The 22,782-nt window shown below is 44.4% G+C and overlaps 1 protein-coding gene across 7 annotated transcripts in view; it reads left to right on the forward strand.

Moving 5' to 3' along the window:
* ENOX1 (ecto-NOX disulfide-thiol exchanger 1) overlaps nt 1-22,782 on the forward strand; it is a 604,918-nt gene that overhangs the window by 431,454 nt on the left and 150,682 nt on the right. For all 7 annotated transcript variants that reach the window (XM_030882173.2, XM_030882177.2, XM_030882178.2 and 4 more), the window contains 3 exons: nt 16,694-16,864; nt 18,291-18,497; nt 22,145-22,378. In XM_030882173.2, the coding sequence (XP_030738033.1) occupies nt 16,694-16,864; nt 18,291-18,497; nt 22,145-22,378 (612 nt within the window). The remainder of the gene's footprint in view (nt 1-16,693; nt 16,865-18,290; nt 18,498-22,144; nt 22,379-22,782) is intronic.

Here is a 22,782-nt window from a genome sequence, read left to right on the forward strand (position 1 = left end):
CTTCAACTCTCTTTGCCCCCTTATTTCCTCATTCCTGCCCAGGATCTACATTTCCTTTACTTTCTCCATCTTTATTTTTCCCTGAATTGACCATAGTATAAAATCAAAGATAGTGTCTATTGAATATGGTTTATGCTTCCTTTGTAAAATTTTAGCAGTGGATGAGTTAAAATTTTTATTTTCCCTCTTTTGTCAGCTTGCTTTGATTAAGTAGCTCTTTACTGATGCCACCGTTAGATTATAGCATTCCCCTGTGGCATGAAAGTAAGTTGTACCCATAATAAATAATTTTTAGGAAGTATCCATTCGTGGCCTGAATTTTCCAAGTGGTCCCAAGCCGATTGACGTTGTATGGATTTCAGTGATACCGTATCCCCCTCCTGCCTCTCCATCCCATTCCTCTAGGATCAGGCCTGTGTTTTGCAGACACGAGCTGGCGGGAGGGTGAGTGTGGTGCTCCAGTGACGAGCACTGAGACCTGTCCTGTCAGTGTTTTCTGTGGTCTCGAGCACCCCGTCACTCCTCTGCCTCTCAGACTCAGTATTAGTCACATGTGAGTAACCATCATGTCATTGTCCAATGATATTAAGAGGAATGACTAGCAGAAACCCTCATGGCTCTCATTGTTCAGTTAATAAGCTAAACAGAAAGAACACCAGATATCATTTGCCCTAGAATCGTACATGAATTTATGCAGTGACATTACGATTGAACAACCAAGCATTACATTGTCTCGTCCCTTTAGTATGAACTCTGTCACTTCTGCGAATTTTGCAATTTCTTTCATTCATTTAACAAAAATTTCTTGAGGGTGACACCCGGTGCCAGAGACTGTGTTGGATCCAGGAGTTAAGGTGATGCTCACACGGTAGAAAAATTGAATTAATATTAGATTAGTCTATGATTTAAATACAACACACGATTCACAGTTTCCCTCAGGAGCATGAAGTGTTTACTTTTAAAATAGGCTCAATTTTCTCTCCAAGTCCACAGCTCTGTACTGATCTTATTTAAAGAGACCAACTCTGTGTTCCTTCAGTCCCTTCAAACAGTAAGTTTAAACTGAAACCTACATAAATTGTTTAAAATAATATGATGTGAATGTTTTCTTTGAAGCTAAACGTTGAATACATTTTCCTTTGTTCCTGTTTAAATTTATGAGATGTTACCTATCTCCCAGATGCCTTTGTAAACTGAAAGCAAGGTCGATAAATAAAATCGAAAGGTTAGGCCCTGTATATTGCCTTGGAGAGATGCAGGTTTCAAAGGAAAGATCCCCGTAAAGACGTTCACGGGCTGTGAAATACCACCTCTGCTGTCATGACCACTGACTACAGCGGGCTTTATATCAGTACAACGCCAGGCTATTACCCTGACTTCAAAGAAGAGGAACAGCTCTACAGAGCGAAGAGGCACTGAATGCCAGAAAGAAATGTGTTGACATACATGCTCTAGTCTTTCAGCACACACTTGGGGCGTCCCCACTCCTTGGAAAGATAGGCAGATAAATGGATTAATAGAGGGGTAAAAATTAAAGAGTGCGTCCTACGTGCTTGACAGAATATTCAAACATGTTTCTCAAGATTCGATAGTGTGTGGCTTGTACTTTCTGCTCCCGTGCCACGAGCCTGTCAGTGAGGACAAAGCAGAGAACACCAAGAGCCTATCCAGTCCTTTTTCCCCATCATTGTGTAACAGTCCTGCTGTACGAAGTCGCATAACATCGTACGGAGAGGAAATTAATCATCAGCTACTGATGATAGAGATAGGGATGTAAAAAGAAGTTTGAAAGAAGTCATTTAGAGACCCCAATTAGGGCCTATTCTCGTGGGTCTCCCATGAGTCCAGGGGTGTGAGAAGGGGTTGCGGGGAGAGAGTGGGGGTGTGGGGAGGGAAGGGTGGGAGAAGAGGGCAGAAGATCTAGAAACTTCTGGGCACACGAAGAGGCTTTTGCAGTACCCTGGATGAGAACTAATGAGAATAAATAGAAGTGGGGTGGGAAAAAGAAGATGCCGTAGAAAACCTTTCAAGGGTAGGTCTGTCTGAAAGGCCTACCCTGGATGTGTTTGCCTACAGAGGTTTCAAACTGGGAACTGAGAGGAAGGGCAAGTACCATTCAAAGAAATAGGGAAACCCTGAAGTTACTTCATCTGCTCAAGAGGGTCTAGTAGCACTGGAACAGGATGGATGCCCTGCACACTAAACAGTTTGCCATGGAGAACGTTCAGACAAAACAGAGAAACAAGTGAGAGGGTGCAGGAGGCCACAGGGCAGGGAGAAGAGCTCAGCACGAGCTTCCGACACCGGGACGTAGGGGTGACCCCGCTTGCCAGCGGACTTGGCAATGGCCCTCCAAATTGGAAATCAACAACAAAGCGTTCAGAAGAAATAAGCATTAGGGGCAAGGTGTCTAAATGGATTTGTCTAAGGGGATCTCCTCTCCTTCTGTGGCTGAGTGTGACCTGCAAGGAGAAATTTGCTCGGGGATTGGAAGGGGCAGGAACTTACAGAGAGACTTGTCCCGCTGTTGTACAAGATATTGAAGGCCCAGGAGGGAACATTCGAGACAGGAGGAGAACCTAAAAAGGCAGATTGGGGAAAATTCAGTGCAGGACGCAGAATCTTCTATTTCATTTCACAATGCCAACTGCAGAGCTGCACGATGGCATCCTGCAGAGGCAAGACACGTGTGTTCTAGTTGAATGAGGTCGTTCAGTGATGTCAATTCCGTGATGGGACTGCCAGAAAGGCCCGCATCACTAGAGGATGTGAAGCTGTCGGCACAGGCCTGGCACAGAGCAAGTGTTCGAACGTGACCACTGTCTTTCAGTCACGATGTACCAAGTCAGCAAAAAACAGAGTTCAGAATTCAGAAAGGGAGCGAGCACTGCTGATCAGAGCATCGGCGTCTGCGTGGTCTGTTTCTGGGGACAACCCCAGACCTCAGAGAAGGTGGTCTTCGAGGACAGTCCCACATGGAAGGACTGCGGGAAGCAGGGTGCCGAGCGTGGCCGACAGAAGATGCGGGTATTCCCGTGAGCTTCCGTCATGGACTTGACCAGTAGAGGTGGGAGAGAGAATTAGGCCTGGGGCAGCAGCTCAGGAGTGCAGACTAAGGACAACGGATTTAACTACAGGATGTTAGGTCCTGAGTCAGCACAGGAAGGGTCACTGTCTCATTGTGAAAACCGTTAGAAAGTAGAATGGGCCACCCTGGGAGTTAGCGAATGTGCCGTCTCTAGACGCCTCCCAAAGAAGGCAGATGGAGAGGTGTTGGAGACGGCAAGTGCACAGTGAAGAAGCGCAGGACTTTTGATTCCAATTCCAGCTTTACTCCTAACCAGCTGTGTCGCTTTGGGCAAGTCACTTAACCTCTCTGGGCCTCAGTTTTCTCCTCTCCAAATCAAGAGGGTAGGACTAGGAAATGCCCAAGTCGCCTTCAGCCTTGGAAGGTAACACCCAGTGTCTTTTGCTTCCTTATCTAAGTGAACCACTCTCCACCTGGCTGGTCCTGCCAGTGTGGTGTTTTATGCCTCCGCTGTGAGGCCCATTGTGTCTGAAGGGTGTGTTTCAGCAGGCCCAGGGGACACAAAGCTGCTTCATTTGAGTGTGACAGCTCAGGCCTCTGTAAAAAAAAAACCTGCTCCGGCACTGAATTCAAATCACCCGGCCTCCAGCGTGCATGAATTTCCCAGAACCTTTTACGGGCTTTACCTCCAGCTCCCTCAAAATGTATCTGGTTCCTGTGCACAGGTTGCTAGAAAGATCTGACAGACCCCTTTCTAGCTGTCAGTTCTCTGCACCGGTTTTGGTCAGAAGGTTTGAAAATCCTCTTCACTTGGTGTCATGTCGTATTTTCAGACATGGGCACAGATTTTCTCACTCAAGTCAACAGCGCTTGAAATAGCTGTTGACGGCTACATTCCTCCAACTGCCAGCATCACATCCCCCGTGGAAGGGGACAGAGGGCTTTATTGATGGAATGAGGTCTTTGTTTATAACGTGTGCACATCAGGGCTCCAGGAGCTCACCTCGGATATGCATCCTGGGTTTAAATGGAAAACATACCTCTCCAACTTTGGGTCTCTTTGGAAAGATCACAACAGCATTTTCAATTTTGCCTTCGTAGAGATTCTGCTTATAGATATTCACTTATCGTGTAAAGGACACTATTATGTTAACTGATAATCTGTGTGGTTGCTTTGTTCTCCACAAATATATGGCAGTCTTCAAGGTTTGCTTCTTCGCACAAGGAGAGCCTAAGAGCAGTTCTGCCTCCAGAGGACCGATTTGGGACATTTCTTTTAAGAGAATATTTAGAACTATCTTTGTGTTTATGATCCCAATAAGGATATTGTGGAAATACCTTTTTTATATGCCCATTGCATATATAGAAGCCATCCTTTTTAAGACTTGGGTCAGCTGTCATGCCCTCCCGGGTTCCTTCTGGGACAGTTACCCCCGCCCTGCCCTATTAGTTTCCTGGGGCTGTCAAAACAAAGTACCAAAAGCTGGGAGGGCTTAAAGCAGAAATGTCTCCTCTCACAGTTGTGGAGGCGAGAAGTCGGGATCACAGTGTTGGCAGGGCTGTCATCTCCCTGAAGGATCTAAGGAAGAATCTGCCCCATGCCTTTCTCCTAGCTGCCGGTTTCTGTCAGCAGTCCTTGGCTTGCAGCCACATCACGCCAGTCACTACCCGCGTCCTCTCTGTGTGTCTGTCTGTGTCCCTTCTCTTTTTCTTATTAGGACACCAGTCCTATTAGATGGGGCCCCCCAACCAAGTATGACCTCAACTTGATTACATCCTCAAAGACCCCGTTTCTAAATAAAGTCACATTCCCAGGTACCAGGGGAGTTAGGACTTCAACATACCCGTTCAGGGGACACAATTTAACCCAGGACACCCCCTATCCCAGCCTGGTTCTGATGCTCCGCTTCTCTGTGTTTCCATAGCACATCGTATTTAAATGTTCCACAACTGTCATCACACTGTAGTGATTGTCATTTTCTGTTTAGTTGTTTCTGCCACTAGACTGCTGCTTCCACGAAGAGAGGACTCATATCTTTGTCTTTGCAGGCCAAGTACCTAGCAAAACATCCAGCACCTAGTAGGCGCTCAACTGTTTGTCAAATGAAATACATCACCGTGATGATCTCTGATGTGTATACAATGTTGATAACATACTTATATAAGGTTACATTAAATAGATGTAAAAATACGTATTAATGTTGTATGTAATTGTTACCATTAGTTGCATACTTAACCATGTGTTGGACATTCTGTTAAACACTTCAGGTTTTTATTTAATCCTATTTAATCCACCCAAGAACATTCAGACTTAAATATGATTATCCCCATTTTACAGATATTATAAACGAGACTTAGCAAGGTTAGTTAAATTTCCTGAGGTCACACAGCCAGTGTGTGGGAGACCCAGGGTCCTGACCACAGGTTGCGGACTTGGACGCGATAGACGGCTGCCCTGAAGATTGTCCTCTCTGATGCTCTCGTTTTGTGGATGTAGCGTGTCTGGTATTCATGTTCACCTTTACCTGATGAACACACTGAAGCCCAGAGAGCTTAAGGAACCAGCCAGCCTTGTGGTCCCCCAGGTGTGCCCACATCCTTTTACTTCAAGATCACCTTTTTAGAAACTACTTTCCTTCGTTGATCATGAAATGGTTTTTTAAGAATATGAAAGAAAAGGAGGACACGGAATGGAAAAAGAGTTACTTTCATAGTCCATGAACTTAACCAATCTTATAGAAGGGCAGGGCTTGTCAATTGCAACGGGAAACCATTGTGAAAAAGCCTCCCCTTCCTAAACTCCCAGGAAACAGAGTGTCCTCAAGTATCACGTGGTTTCTCTGTCGAGGGACGACAGATCATATATATTTTTTTAATTTTATTTTTGGCTGTGTTGGGTCTTCGTTTCTGTGCGAGGGCTTTCTCTACTTGTGGCAAGCGGGGGCCACTCTTCATCGCGGTGCACGGCCTCTCACTATCACGGCCTCTCATTGCGGAGCACAGGCTCCAGACACGCAAGCTCAGCAGTTGTGGCTCACGGTCCTAGTTGCTCCGCGGCATGTGGGATCTTCCCAGACCAGGACTCGAACCCGTGTCCCCTGCATTGGCAGGCAGATTCTCAACCACTGTGCCACCAGGGAAGCCCCTGACAGATCATATTTTGAATCAATAATTCTTCTGAAGACAGGAGAGGAGCTACTGCATATTTGTCATAGCCCCTCCAGCTTGCCTCTGCCTGTGCAAGTCCTGGGTCCGGGACCCCTACGTGCATGGCATCTCCCTGGACTTGAGGTCCCACCTGACCCTCAGGTAGGAGGAAGGGGATCCCAGAGCCCTGCTTCTGTGCTTGCAGCCAGCCATACAAAGAGGAGCTGGACAGGGCCGCAGTCTTGGCAATAAGTAACACTTCTTCTTGTTTAAGTGCAGTTTCGAGAAGAAAGTTCTACTATATGCTTAATTGGATTCTTTCTTCCTGCAGTTTCCACCTCCTCCCTCTTTTCCCTGAGTGGAATTGGAGCTCTCCGTCTCTCAAGTTCACGGGGGCAGCTTTTCTAAGCAAGACAAGGAACTGACTCTGAGAATGGGCATTCTCTCCTCACCTTTGTCTTGCTGTGCACGTGTCTCAGACTTTCAAAACTTGTGCCTTTGCTTTAATGCGTTAGTCCATAATAGGCTCCTGTGCTCCTTTTATTTTTTTAAACATCTTTATTGGAGTATAATTGCTTTACAATGGTGTGTTAGTTTCTGCTTTATACAGAGTGAATCAGCTGTACGTATACATATATCCCCATGTCCCCTCCCTCTTGCGTCTCCCTCCCACCCTCCCTATGCCACCCCTCTAGGTGATCACAAAGCACAGAGCTGATCTCCCTGTGCTATGTGGCTGCTTCCCACTAGCCATCTATTTTACATTTGGTAGTGTATATATATCCATGCCACTCTCTCACTTCGTTCCAGCTTACTCTTTCCCCTCCCCATGTCCTCAGTTTCAGTCTCTATGTCTGTGTCTTTTTAGTTTCAGTCTCTATGTCTGTGTCTTTATTCCTGTCCTGCCCCTAGGTTCTTCAGAATCTTTTTTTTTTTTAGATTCCATATATATGTGTTAGCATACAGTATTTGTTTTTCTCTTTCTGACTTCACTCTGTATGACAGACTCTAGGTCCATCCACCTCACTACAAATAACTCAATTTCGTTTCTTTTTATGGCTGAGTAATATTCCATTGTATATATGTGCCACATCTTCTTTATCCATTCATCTGCTGATGGACACTTAGGTTGCTTCCATGTCCTGGCGCCTGTAAATAGAGCTGCAATGAACACTGTGGTACTTAACTCTTTTTGAATTATGGTTTTCTCAGTGTATGTGCCCAGTAGTGAGATTGCTGGGTCGTATGGTACTTTTATTTTTAGTTTTTTAAGGAACCTCCATACTGTTCTCCATAGTGGCTGTATCAATTTACATTCCCACCAATAGTGCAAGAGGGTTCCCTTTTCTGCACACCCTCTCCAGCATCTCTTGTTTGTAGATTTTCTGATGATGCCCATTCTAACTGGTGTGAGGTGATACCTCATTGTAGTTTTGATTTACATTTCTCTAATAATTAGTGATGCTGAGCAGCTTTTCATGTGCTTCTTGGCCATCTGTGTGTCTGCTTTGGAGAAATGTCTATTTAGGTCTTCTGCCCATTTTTGGAGTGGGCTGTGTGTTTTTTTAATATTGAGCTGCATGAGCTGTTTATATATTTGGGGGATTAATCCTTTGTCCATTGATTCGTTTGCAAATATTTTCTCCCATTCTGAGGGTTGTCTTTTCATCTTGTTTGTAGTTTCCTTCACTGTGCAAAACGTTTTAAGTTTCATTATGTCCCATTTGTTTATTGTTGTTTTTATTTCCGTTTCTCTAGGAGGTAGATCAAAACAGATCTCGCTGTGATTTATGTCAAAGAGTGTTCTGCCTGTGTTTTCCTCTAAGAGTTTTCAGTGTCCAGGCTTACATTTAGGTCTCTAATCCATTGTGAGTTTATTTTTCTGTATGTGGTTAGGGAGTGTTCTAATTTCATTCTTTTACATGTAGCTGTCCAGTTTTCCCAGCACCACTTATTGAAGAGGCTGTCTTTTCTCCATTGTATATTCTTGCCTCCTTTATCAAAAAATAAGGTGACCATATTTGCGTGGGTTTATCTCTGGGCTTTCTATCCTGTTCCCTTTATCTATATTTCTGTTTTTGTGCCAGTACCATACTGTCTTGATTACTGCAGCTTTGTAGTATAGTCTGAAGTCCGGGAGCCTGATTCCTCCAGCTCCATTTCTCTTCCTAAAGACTGCTTTGGCTTTTTGGGGTCTTTTATGTTTCCATACAAATTGTGAAATTTTTTGTTCTAGTTCTGTGACAAATGCCAGTGGTAGTTTGATAGGGATTGGACTGAAACTGTAGATACCTTTGAGTAGTATAGTCGTTTTCACAATGTTGATTCTTCCAATCCAAGAACCTGTTATATCTCTCCATCTGTTTGTATCATCTATAATTTCTTTCATCAGTGTCTTATAGTTTTCTGCATAGAGGTCTTCTGTCTCCTTAGGTAGGTTTATTCCTAGGTATTTTATTCGTTTTGTTGCAATGGTAAATGGGAGCGTTTCCTTAATTTCTATTTCAGATTTTTCATCATTAGTGTATAGGACTGCCAGAGATTTCTGTGCATTAATTTTGTATCCTGCTACTTTACCAAATTCATTGATTAGCTCTAGCAGTTTTCTGGTAGCTTCTTTAGGATTCTCTATGTATAGTGTCATGTCATCTGCAAACAGTGACAGCTTTACTTCTTCTTTTCCAATTTGGATTCTTTTCATTTCTTTTTCTTCTCTGATTGCTGTGGCTAAAACTTCCAAAACTCTGTTGAATAAAAGTGGTAAGAGTGGGCAACCTTGTCTTGTTCCTGATCTTAGAGGAAATAGTTTCAGTTTTTCACCATTGAGAACGATGGTGGCTGTGGGTTTGTCATATATGGCCTTTATTATGTTGAGGTAAGTTCCCTCTATGCCTACTTTCTGGAGGGTTTTTATCATAAATGGGTGTTGAATTTTCTCGAAAGCTTTTTCTGCATCTATTGAGATCATATGGTTTTTCTCCTTCAGTTTGTTAATATGGTGCATCACATTGATTGATTTGCTTACATTGAAGAATCCTTGCATTCCTGGGATAAACCCCACTTGATCATGTTGTATGATCCTTTTAATATGCCGTTGGATTCTGTTTGCTAGTATTTTGTGGAGGATTTTTGCATCTGTGTTCATCAGTGATATTGGTTGGCCTGTAGTTTTCTTTCTTTGTGACATCTTTGGTTTTGGTATTAGGATGATGGTGGCCTCGTAGAAAGAGGTTGGGAGTGTTCTTCCCTCTGCTATATTTTGGAAGAGTTTGAGAAGGATAGGTGTTAGCTCTTCTCTGAATGTTTGATAGAATTCACCTTTGAAGCCGTCTAGTTCTGGGCTTTTGTTTGTTGGAAGATTTTTAAGCAGAGTCTCAATTTCATTGCTTGTGGTTGGTCTGTTTATATTTTCTATTTCTTGCTGGTTCAGTCTCGGAAGGTTGTGCTTTTCTAAGAATTTGTTAATTTCTTCCAGGTTGTCTATTTTATTGGCATATAGTTGCTTGTAGTAATCTCTCACGATCCTTTGTATTTCTGCAGTGTCAGTTGTTGCTTCTCCTTTTTCATTTCTAATTCTATTGATTTCAGTCTTCTCCCTTTTTTTCTTGATGAGTCTGGCTAATGGTTTATCAATTTTGTTTATCTTCTCAAAGAACCAGCTTTTAGTTTTATTGATCTTTGCTATTGTTTTCTTCATTTCTTTTTCATTTATTTCTGATCTGATGTTTATGTTCTTTCCTTCTGCTAATTTTGGTTTTTTTTTATTCCTCTAATTCCTTTAGGTTTAAGGTTAGGTTGTTTATTTGAGATGTTTCTTCTTTCTTGAGGTAGGATTGTATTGCTATAAACTTCCCTCTTAGAACTGCTTTTGCTGCATCCTATAGGTTTTCGGTCATCGTATTTTCATTCTCATTTGTGTCTAGGTAGTTTTTGATTTCCTCTTTGATTTCTTCAGTGATCTCTTGGTTATTTGGTAGTGTATTGTTTAGCCTCCATGTGTTTGTATTTTTTACAGATGTTTTCCTGTAATTGATATCTAGTCTCATAGCGTTGTGGTCAGAAAAGATACTTGATATGATTTCAGTTTTCTTAAATTTTTAACTTTACCAAGGCTTGATTTGTGACCCAAGATATGATCTATCCTGGAGAATGTTCCATGAGCACTTGAGAAGAAAGTGTATTCTCTTGTTTTTGGATGGAATGTCCTATAAATATCAGTTAAGTCCATCTTGTTTAATGTATCATTTAAAGCTTGTGTTTCCTTATCTATTTTCATTTTGGATGATCTGTCCATTGGTCAAAGTGGGGTGTTAAAGTCCCCTACTATGATTGTGTTACTGATGAGTTCCCCTTTTATGGCTGTTAGTATTTGCCTTATGTATTGAGGTGCTCCTATGTTGGGTGCATAAATATTTACAATTGCTATATCTTCTTGGATTGATCCCTTGATCATTATGTAGTGTCCTTCTTTGTCTCTTGTAATAGTCTTTATTTTAAAATCTATTTTGTGTGATATGAGAATTGCTACTCCAGCTTTTTTTCCATTTCCATTTGCATGGAATGTCTTTTCCCATCCCTTCACTTTCAGTCTGTATGTGTCCCTGGGTCTGAAGTGGGTCTCTTCTGGACACCATATATACAGGTCTTGTTTTTGTATCCATTCAGCCAGTCTATGTCTTTTGGTTGAGCATTTAATCCATTTACCTTTAAGGTAGTTATGATATGTATGTTCTGTTACCATTTTATTAATTGTTTTGGGTTTGTTATTTTAGGTCTTTTCCTTCTCTTGTGTTTCTTGCCTAGAGAAGTTTCTTTAGCATTTTTAAAGCTGGTTTGGTGGTGCTGAATTCTCTTAGCTTTTGCTCATCTGTAAAGGTTTTAATTTCTCTGTCAAATCTGAATGAGATCCTTTCTGGGTAGAGTAATCTTGGTTGTAGGTTTTTCCCTTTCATTACTTTAAATATGTCCTGCCAGTCCCTTCCGGCTTGCAGAGTTTCTGCTGAAAGATCAGCTGTAAACCTTGTGGGGATTCCCTTGTGTGTTATTTGTTGTTTTTCCCTTGCTGCTTCTAATATTTTTTCTTTGTGTTTAATTTTTGATAGTTTGATTACTATTTGTCTTGATGTGTTTCTCCTTGGATTTATCCTGTATGGGACTGTCTGTGCTTCCTGGAGTTGACTGACTATTTCCTTTCCCATATTAGGGAAGTTTTCAACCATACTCTCTTCAAATATTTTCTCAGTCCCTTTTTTTTCCTCTTCTTCTTCTGGGACCCCTATAATTCATACGTTGGTACGTTTAATGTCCCATAGGTCTCTGAAACTCCTCAGTTCTCTTCATTCTTTTTTCTTTATTCTACTCTGCAGTAGTTATTTCCACTCTTTTATCTTCCAGGTCACTTATCCATTCTTCTGCCTCAGTTATTCTACTATTGAATTCCTTCTAGAGAATTTTTAATTTCATTTATTGTGTTGTTCATCATTGTTTGTTTGCTCTTTAGTTCTTCTAGGTCCTTGTTAAACTTTTCTTGTATTTTCTCCATTCTATTTCCAAGATTTTGGATCATCTTTACTATCATGACTTTGAATTCTTTTTCAGGTAGACTGCCTATTTCCTCTTCATTTGTTTGGTTTGGTGGGTTTTTACCTTCCTCCATCTGCTGTGTGTTTCTCTGTCTTCTCATTTTGCTTCTCTTACTGTGTTTGGGGGGGTCTCCTTTGCGCAGTCTGCAGGTTTGTAGTTCCTGTTGTTTTTGGTGTCTGCCCCCAGTGGCTAAGGTTGGTTCAGTGCATTGTGGGGGTTTCCTGGTGGAGCGGACTGGTGCCTGTGTTCTGGTGGATGAGGTTGAATCTTGTCTTTCTGGTTGGCAGGGCCATATCTGGTGGTGTATTTTGGGGTGTCTGTGACCTTATTATGATTTTAGGCAGCCTCTCTGCTAATGGGTGGGGTTGTGTTCCTGTCTTGCTAGTTGTTTGGCATGGGGTGTCCAGCACTGGAGCTTGCTGGTTATTCAGTGGAGCTGGGTCTTAGCATTGAGTTGGAGAGCTCTGGGAGAGCTTTCACTGTTTGATATTATGTGGAGCCAGGAGGTCTCTGGTGGACCAATGTCCTGAACTCGGCTCTCCCACCTCAGAGACACAGGCCTGACACCCAGCCAGGGCACCAAAGATCCTGTCAGCCACATGGCTCAGAAGAAAAGGGAGAAGGAAAGAAGGAAAAAAATAAAATAAAGTTATTAAAATAAAAAATTTAAAAACAATTATTAAAAATAAAAGAAAATTAAAAAGTAATAAAAAGAAGAAAAAAAGAAAGAAGAGAGCAACCAAACCAAAAAACAAATCCACCAATGATAACAAGCGCTAAAAAATTATACTGGAAAAAAAAAAAAATCAGACAGAACCCTAGGACAAATGGTAAAAGCAAAGCTATACAGACAAAATCACACAAAGTCCACCTCCTCAATTTGGGATGATTGGTTGTCTATTCAGGTAATCCACAGATGCAGGTACATCCAGTTGATTGTGGAGATTTAATCTGCTGCTCCTGAGGCTGCTGGGAGAGATTTCCCTTTCTCTTCTTTGTTCTCCCAGCTCACAGGGGCTCAGCTTTGGATTTGGCCCCGCCTCTGCGTGTAGGTCGCCTGGGGGCGTCTGTTCTTCGCTCAGACAGGACGAGGTTAAAGCAGCTGCTGATTCGGAGACTCTGGCTCACTCAGGCCAGGGGGGAGGGAGGGGCACGGAGTGTGGGGCGAGCCTGCGGCAGCAGAGGCCAACGTGACATTGCACCAGCCTGAGGCTCGCCGTGCGTTCTCCTGGGGAAGTTGTCCCTGGGTCACACAGGATCCCAGGAGGGGAGGTGTGGACGGTGACCTGTGCTCGCACACAGGCCTCTTGGTGGCGGCAGCAGCAGCCTTAGCGTTTCATGCCCGTCTCTGGGGTCCGCGCTGATAGCTGCAGCTCACGCCTGTCTCTGGAGCTCGTTGAGGCGGTGCTCTGGATCCCCTCTCCTCACGCACCCCGAAGCAATGGTCTCTTACCTCTTGGGCAGCTCCAGACCTTTCCCCGGACTCCTTCCCGGCTAGCTGTGGCTCACTAACCCCCTTCAGGCTGTGTTCAGGCCACCAACCCCAGTCCTCTCCCTGCGCTCTGACCGAAGCCCTCAGCTCCCAGCCCCGCCAGCCCTGCCATCTCCGGCGGTTGAGCAGACAAGCGTCTCGGGCTGGTGAGTGCCGGTCGGCACTGATCCTCTGTGCGGGAATCTCTCCGCTTTGCCCTCCGCACCCGTGTTGCTGCTGTGCTCTCCAACGTGGCTCTGAAGCTTCCCTTCCGCCACCCGCAGTCTCCGCCCGTGAAGGGGCTTCTTAGTGTGTGGAAACCTTTCCTCCTTCACAGCTCCCTCCCACTGGTGCAGGTCCCGTCCCTATCCTTTTGTCTCTGTTTACTCTTTTTTCTTTTGCCCTACCCAGGTACGTGGGGCAGTTTCTTGCCTTTTGGGAGGTCTGAGGTCTTCTGCCAGCATTCAGTAGGTGTTCTGTAGGAGCTGTTCCACATGTAGATGTGTTTCTGATGTATTTGTGGGGAGGACGGTGATCTCCACGTCTTACTCCTCCGCCATCTTGAAGGTCTTCAAAGGGTGCATTCTGCTGATCTTGGAGAGTCTCCTGGAGAGGCTGGGGGTGGCTGTGTCTCCTGCTGGGGACACAGACAGTAGCCTAGCGGCAGCCACACTCAAAAACTCCTACCCTGTGGAAGCCGGAAGATGCTGCTGGCAGGTGCCTGGTGAGATCCTCCTGTGCTCTTGGAGAAAACAATTTTCATCTGTTCATATATTGTTAAAAAGTAATGGGTTCATACTTTTTTTTAAAAGTCAAATCCTTCCCACTTCTTCCTCTCAAATACTGAATCTCAGACCCTTTGATGTTCAGCATAATTTAAGTGTTAATTTCTTGCTAAGCTCTTTTCAAGCTACTACACTCACCATGCAGATTTCATTCAACCCCACAGTCTCTTTGTATTAATGTCTCAGAAAAAGCAAAGTAACTCTTGCTCTGTATTCAAATAGTTTGCTCAAGAGTAGTAGCTTTTGTCTCCATTCCTGAAGATGTGTTTATTTATTTGGCCTTCAAAAAGAAAACACAAGTCTGCTACAACTAAAAGAGAACGCAAGAACTGGGCTGCTCGCCTCATGTTGGGAAACATCTGGTTATTGTAATTCACGGAGCTTTCATGCGGTCCTGAGTGGTTTCAGCCTTAAATCACCCTGTGTTGGCAAACAATAGTAAGGGCCCGGCCAGGAAAGGAACAGACCGATCTCATGTACGGAATGAGATTAAATAAAGGCATCAGCTGCCAGTATTCCCATTACCAATATTTCTATTTCTAATATATCCTCCTGAGAAGCCAGTGTGTTATTTCAGTGATGATGACATTGGAAGCCGTTCTGCTGTTCTGGAGCTCCCCTTTAGAATTGGCATCGGGATCAGAAGGCTACATCTTGGTTTGTTTTAAAGAGTAGAGTCCATTTGTGGTAGTGGCATGTTATTAGGTCAGTGATCTAGTTGGGTCATTCTAGGTGGAAACTTCGAAGTGGTTAAAAGAGATGTTTTTATATCCGGAGCCAGAGACCTGGACCCTAGTTCTGACTCTGCCATTTGTTGGCTTTGTGATGATGGAAATTTTACTTTACTGCTTTAAGCCTCGATGACTTTAGCTGTGAAATGGGAATAACACCTGTGAAACTTGATGAAGATTTCAAACGAAGAACCAAAGTGTGAGTCCTGCCTCTGTCACTTCCAAACTTTTATGTCATTTGTACTTCACTTTGTTTTGAACAATTATCAGTGAAGAATCCTGGAGTCCTAGGAGGCTAGTGCTCCAGGAGATTGTGCACTCAAAAGCCCCGTGTGAGAGATGAAGAACCTGAGAACCATAATTACAGAAGTACCTCGAATGTCAGGGCGACTGCTTTGAACGAGAATGCTTATTTGACATTTACACTGAGGGTTTCTTAAAAAAGGCCCAAACCAAGAAACAAACCCAAAACCCCACCTCATTTTCCTGAAGGAAGGCTGGTATGCAGTCAGATTAAATGGATTTCCTCATAAATGGGACAGCAGTCCTCTTGAGCTTATAAATCAGGATCGCCCTGCTTATTCTGTCGAGTCCAGAAGAGGAATGGAAATACCCAAAGCAGCTGGAGGAAAGCTATAATAAACTTCTTCCTAGAAAGGAAAAGGCCATGCTGGTCCTCTGTATCCCCTGGAGAGTCTTGGTAAACAAAGTCTATAGTTGTCACTTCACCTGCCTCTGGGCTTATCTGACCTTTCAGCACAGGTAAGCAAAGGGTGAGGCCATGCAGGGGCCTAAGGCACGGGCTGGCTGGACGTGAGAACCACAAAGGACAGGGGGTGGGAGGGAAGAATGGGAATGGTCTAGAATGATGGGGAGAAAAGGAGAACAAGAGATAGAAATTTCATCCCTGAGAACTATAGTGGAGGGGCACCAGGGCTACTGCTGGGGGGGCATCTGTGCTTCTGTCTGTCTACCTCCGAACAGTATCACACCACCAATGAGCGTATGTTACCTGAAAACAGAAGAATTCTCAGAAGAGGGATCCCCTTGCAGCTACTCTAGAAACTCAATACATCTGAACAGTCCCTACTCTTAGAAAGGTCTTACTAATTAAAAACAAATTTAAAAAATCCCTGTATATCACTTTTGAAATGACTTGCTTTCTTATCCCACTAAAAAAAAAAAATTCAGTGTTTATATTGGAAAACCCACCCTTTTTGTGCCCTTCCATTTTTTATGCAGGGCGTAAATTTGTATTTTTTATACAACAAATAAAGATTTCAGAAGGGTGGTCAATTATTTGCTGATTGAATTATAGGAAGAACGTGTGGTTATCCAATAGAACTCAGAAATGTATACAGCTAACATTATGCCCGCGTGTATCTAACCCAGCCTTAGTAATTATAATCACGCTTTGTTTTTTGCTTCCTGAGGGGAATAGGTTAGGTTGGACCTGAATGCATCATTATAAAGTAGGCACATATAAACTGAACTTCCTTAAATCGAGGTCACTTGGGTAAGAAGCCTCTTTTGATAAAACTGGTTGACAGTTGTATTCACTGGGCACTTCAGTGTTAAATGATATTCTTCCCACATCCTGGGTCATAAGGCAGTCACATCTACATCAAAGTTAAGAAACAGAAAATCACGTTCACAGTAACAGCAAAGCTTCATGGTGTGTGGCTTTACCCTTGAATATGCTGTGTTCTGTTCTGCCATGTTAATATTTTAAATAATATAACTTCCTTTCCATGTAGCATTACGTTCATCTTTTATTTTCTCTTTACCTTTTTGAAATAGCTTTCTATGTTGCTCTATTTATGCCAGGAGAAATTTCTAAAACATAGGAAGCATAAAGTCAAATCATCTTTTTAGGAAAACAGCATAAGTAACAGTAAAAACCAGTTTAAGATCCTCCAGCCAAAATGATATCTTGTGTACTTTACAGACTCAATCTGTGTACCAGGCTTTGATCCAGGCCTCAACATGATGACTGGGATCACCCCTATTAACCCAATGATACCAGGCCTGGGGCTGGTCCCACCCCCGCCAACAGAAGTGGCTGTCGTCAAAGAAATAATCCACTGCAAAAGCTGTACTCTTTTCCCCCAAAACCCAAGTAAGTGATATCTGTGAGAAGTATTTGATCATCGATTTAAGTTTCTTTCTTTTTTAATATAGTATTGCATTCATTTTCAGATGTGACTCAAAGTTCTCCCACCTAGGTACACAGAGTGGGGATCATTCTACAGAAGCCCTTCGTCTCTAGATTAAAACAAATATGTGGGTCCCTGTGTCTATCCAGGAGCTGAATTGACACCACGAAGGGAGCATGAGTGATTGGGGTGAACAGCCAGCATTAAGGACCTTTTTGCACGCAACAAAGTCTAGCATTTGCTGCAGATTGGAGTGTGAAATATGTGAACACTTCCATCCATCTTCACAAATGTGAGAGAGAAACTCTGAAATGCGTTTTGCTAGATGGAAAACGGAATTAATTTGGCAGTTAGCAGTTGGGTGGTGGAGGGGAGCGGGGAGCCTGCATCTCAGAGCTCCTGGACCAGATTGCATTCGCTTGAAGGAAACATACATTTGATGAAATAAATAGGCCAGTTTGTTGTTGTTTTTTTTTTTAACTTAGTCTCTGATACTAAATTCATGGGCTTCAATAGCTGGGATTTTTTTTTATTCATATGAAATCAGTGTTGCCTTTTTAAAGTGGACTTTTCAGAAGATTGCTTTTTATCTTTTTATGCAGTCTCCCTCAGATTTAGTAGTTTGCTCATTTAAATGTGAATAATAAAAAAAAAAAAAGGAGGGGGTGGTTTCAGGCCTTGTGTTTCGCAGCCAAGTAAGTACTGCGCCTGCTTTCAGGCTCTGCTCCCTGTTCTGCCTTACTGCTCCATTATCCTGCAACCAGACAAGGCAGACAACAACCATCGGTTTGTTTTTTTTGCTGTACGCGGGCCTCTCACTGTTGCGGCCTCTCCCATTGCGGAGCACAGGCTCCGGACGCGCAGGCTCAGAGGCCATGGCTCACGGGCCCAGCCGCTCCGCGGCATGTGGGATCTTCCCAGACCGGGGCACGAACCCGTGTCCCCCGCATCGGCAGGCGGACTCTCAACCACTGCGCAACCAGGGAAGCCCAACCCTCGATTTTTCGTCATGTTTTCAGTTCATCATGCTCTGTACTTCATGAAGTTTTTTTTTTTTTTTTTCCGATTTTCCGGGCCTCTGTATTATGAAGGAGAAATGAAATGATGGTAACATTTGCTTGATCTCTGTTCGCGGACGAGCATAGCCACTCTGTGTAGAAATGAACACAGAAAGTAGAGAAAGGTGGGGAGGAGGAGGGGACAGGCACTGAAAGCCAGGACAGCCTGCCATCTGTGTAGATCACTCTAGAAATCCATCATTACTCAGAATGGAGAAAGGTAGTCTGTGAGTTTGACTGTCACCAGGTGAACCAGAAAACAAACAAACAAACAAACAAAACAGCAACTATAACTAAAAGGCAAAACCCTCTGTTTTTTTGTGATTCTCAGATCTTCCACCTCCCTCCACAAGAGAACGACCTCCTGGGTGTAAGACCGTGTTTGTCGGGGGATTACCAGAAAACGCCACTGAGGAAATCATCCAAGAAGTCTTCGAGCAGTGCGGCGACATCACAGCGATTCGGAAAAGCAAGAAGAATTTTTGTCACATTCGCTTTGCCGAGGAGTTCATGGTTGATAAAGCCATTTACCTTTCCGGTACTTTGCATCACATAAGGGGGTTTTCTCGGCGCTTTGGGATGTTTTGTTACGTTAATATGAGCGTATTCCCTTTTGCCTTAATGCATAATAAAAGTCCTCACAGTTTGGGGCTGGAGAAGGAGGAATTCTGCCCTTAGGCTGCCAGAAGCTCCCTGTTAAGTCTGTGAACGCACGTATGTCCCTGCTGCAGACATGGTGTCCCACCATCCAGGCTTTAGGAATTCCGTCGAGTTTCTAATCAATGTTCGCAAGTGCTTCTTAGATGAGAAGCAATATTATGAATACTGAGGACCATTATTATTATTGGATGTAATTCTCTGGGAGAATAAAGTCCTCTCTCAGCATAATTTCAGTTTTTCAGAAGTGGTTCACTTTCTAGACACCAGGGCGCCAGATGAGTGCCTTGCAGACAGTGGTCCCCAGGCCTGAGGAGGAGGCCCAGGAAACCGCCCCGTTGCTAGTGCATTTAGCCTGGCTAAGCCCACCCCACCATCCCTGCTTGTCTGGTGCCATTTATCAGGGACATTTTTACAGAGGTTGAAATTAAGCCTCCTGCTGCCTTCCACCCTATGGGTGTTGGAGCAAATGTATGGAGCCTGTCAGCAAGGCCTTTGCCAAATCTAAGCATCGCAGAGCTGGTATTGAAATGTAGCTTTGGAAGGATGTCTTTTTAGATTTAACTCACTGCCATTCCCTCTCTGTCTCCATCTGCATATTTCAGTCTGTCACTCTGCACATCACTTCCCTCTTCCAGAGGCAAAGCTAGTGGGGAAAAGTGGGAAAAGAAGAGGGGAAAAAAAATCTGAACATTACTACCAGGTTTACCTAACTCTGCAGTCAGCCCCATGACCATAAAATTGTCTTGCAAACCCCAGAAGCCCTGGGGTTATTTCAACACTGAAGAGACTTTCCTGAGCTAGATAGTGACCTAGAGAACTTTAAAACCCTTATTCCAATAAAACCTGACAGTGGAAAAGAAAGCCTGAAAGTATTCCAGAATGGAGGTGGACGATAAAACATCAAATAAAAATACAACACTCAGCTCTCTCACAAAGTCTTGAACGACAGCATCAGAGTAATCTATTAGACAACTGGGGATTCTGTTGAGTGTGTGGCACTGGCTTTCACATGTCTCCGGCAAGATAACCTCTCTCTGAGCCTCTCTTTTCTCTTCTGCAAAATCGAGATAGTAATAGTGCTACCTCATCGGATTGTTATGCGAAATGAATCAAAATAAGGGATATTAAGTGCCTAGCAGGGCACGTGCCACATGGGAACCATTCAGTAAGTGGTTGTTTTTAACACAGATATCCTGATGATGATAGAGAAGGAATCCTGCCCTGGGAATTTGGGTTCTAATCACAGCTCCACCAATACAACTATGACTTTACCCCCACCTGATTAAATGAAAGGGCTACAGTAAATCAAAGGTGTTTTTCAACACTGACATAACATAATGTTTAGGCCCAATCAGAAAACTCATAGTACATTGCCAAAAGATGAACAGTTCCATATTTAGGCACATGAAAGTTTCAGATTTATGCCTTGATGCTGTATTTTTTTCAAGCTCTGACCCGGGCCCCTGCCTGACTACCCCTTGGCATCCCACAGCAAAGGCCTCACCTCCAGCCGACCTGCCTGAGTACACAGGGGTCTCCCAGCTCTGCCTGGGCTGCCCCGGCAAGGTTGCAGCATGGTCCTGGGAAGATCTGAAAGGCTGACTGGGAGGGGCAGGAAGGAAGGCAGGCTGCCGCTCTTACGTAAGAGCTCCCGCAAGCCCTAGCCCAGCTGGATGGCCTAATTTTAGGACCACAATCACATTTGAGGGCCAAGCTAATTTTAGACTCAGCCTCATCACGGGCTCTTTTAAGGCCTTAATGATGGTGTTGTGATGAAAGAGAGGGTGATTTTTGGAACCAGAAATGTCTGAAAAGTGATGCTCTGGACATGACCAGGGGAAAGTTGCTTGGCCAGTTGGGACAGCTGGCCAGGCCATTCTGCCTGCTCAGCTGTTATGTATATATCACCACGGCCTGCTGATTTGTTAAATTTCCACAGCCCACAACAAAAATATACTCTGCTCTAGCATTAATTCTGCTCCTCTGTGATCAGATGTTTGCTTTTTTTTTTCTTTTTGCTTGTGAACACTTCTTTCAAAATTTATTTTCTAACATCTTTATTGGGGTATAATTGCTTTACAATGGTGTGCTAGTTTCTGCTGTATCACAAAGTGAATCAGCTATACGTGTGCCTACATCCCCAAATCCCCTCCCTCTTGAGATGTTTGCGTTTTTGATAGGTATTGTTATGTCTTCCCAGTTTTAGAGAGACAATACCTTTTAAACCTGGGAGTGAGAAGGTCATAACAGGAATCAGACTTGAGATCTGTTTCACATTTGTAACTTTTCAAAGGTGTGAAGTACCCTACTGGGGAGGAGCCAGCCTCTCCTGGGATTTTTCAGCTGAGTTTCAACCCCAAATGCTAAAATAATCCATTGAAATCTACCACAAGGTCCCGAGCATCAGTGCAGTGCAGCCTAGCATTTCACAGTGGTGTCTCATTTGCAAAGTCCCTGCACAGCAAAAGTGCTTATTTTGCTCTCTCTTCTGGCAGCCCCTGACAGCAGGGATCCTGCTGGGACCTGAATTTATGTTTTTAAAAATCTGAGTACCCCAAACTGAAGAGCAACCTCAAAGCCAAACCTCCTTCCCTTGAAGTTAGTCTGGCGGCCTGGTTTCAGTTCTGTTTGTGTTGATTTCTCAGATCAAGTTTCTGCTTATAATCTTTATAAGTTGTGTAGCTCACAGTAAATCCCCCAAGGACTTCCAGGCCCGTTTTTTTGGTCTAGCTCTGGGCTCTCACACGGGCTCCTGTGGCCTTCAAAGATTGCATTGGACAATTTGCGCAGTGCTGCGTGCCAGATGAGGTGCTGGAGGGGCTGTAAGGAAGGCCGCGGTGAGGCCTCTTGATTGAAGGTAAAATATTCTCCTGTGTGCCCCAGAGGATAAGTGGAAATAAAACAGTATTGCAAAATTGCCTTGGTAATTGTGGCTTTTGCAGCTGCCGAGAGAGAATGGAGCAAGCAGCGTTTTCTAGGAGAATGAAGCAATAGCCTGTGAGTGAGGTGTCACGGAATTTACTTTGTAGATCTTTTTAAATATCATAGATAATATTTATGAACTCGCACTCCACCTCTTTCTAACAAATAAAAGTAAGAGGGCTTATTGCAACAGAGTTACAGTAAATTGAAAATATAAAATTGAGGCCATAAAAAACGGAGGGGGGAAAAAGCTACATGCCCAATATTTTTCTGATCTTCCTGGAAGCCAGAAGGAAGAAGGAGTTAGGATAAGTGCCCTGGTTCTTGAGATCATCCTCTTGGCAACATTGGCTTGAAGACCCCTCCCACTGGAGCGTTTATCCCCACATCTATAATAGGCGTTCCTTGGGCCGCGCTTCCGCTTCCGGATGGCCTCGGAGGGTAACAGCTTCCCACCTCCTGTGGGAAGGGTGTCTTTTGTAAGGGAAGAAGAAATCAGTGAGAGCTCCCCTGGCGCGCCTTGAGGGCCTGGCCCCGACTGTGACAGTCGTGCGTGACAGTGTTGTGACAGTGTGATGTGACCCGCCTTCCCACTGGTTTCAGGTTACCGGATGCGCTTAGGGTCTAGCACGGACAAAAAGGACTCAGGCCGGCTGCACGTGGACTTCGCCCAGGCCCGGGACGACTTCTACGAGTGGGAGTGCAAGCAGAGGATGCGCGCCCGCGAGGAGCGGCACCGGCGCAAGCTGGAGGAGGACCGGCTGCGGCCGCCCTCGCCGCCGCCCATCATGCACTACTCAGAGCACGAGGCCGCGCTCTTGGCCGAGAAGCTGAAAGGTAGGAGCTGCGCGCGTTTGCTTCCTCCGCCACCCCGCCGGCCATGGCCCGCCGCCAGGGAAACAGAGTGATCCCCAAGGGCCGGGCCCAGGTGTTTCTCCTGTCCCTTCGCGTGCTGAGTTCATGGGACCGGGGTCCCCCGGGCTTCCTCCTGCTGCCTGGACAGAGCCGTGCCCCTGCCCAGCCCTCTCCCCTGCCTCCTCCCTGAATGTGTGTGTCTGTATCAATCAAACTCAAGCAGAGGGGGGCAGAAGAGCCCTCCGCACTAGCCCCGTAGCAGGCCACCATCTGACTTCCTACCCCTGTTGAATGAACCAGTGCCTCCTCCTGCAGGCGGGCAGGTCCCGGGGCTCCTCCAGGTCTGTAGTTTGCACCTCTGCTGGCCTCTTAACAAAGCCCCCCCC

The sequence above is a fragment of the Globicephala melas genome, chromosome 18 (genome assembly GCF_963455315.2).
Source record: "Globicephala melas chromosome 18, mGloMel1.2, whole genome shotgun sequence".
NCBI classification, from domain to species: domain Eukaryota; kingdom Metazoa; phylum Chordata; class Mammalia; order Artiodactyla; family Delphinidae; genus Globicephala; species Globicephala melas.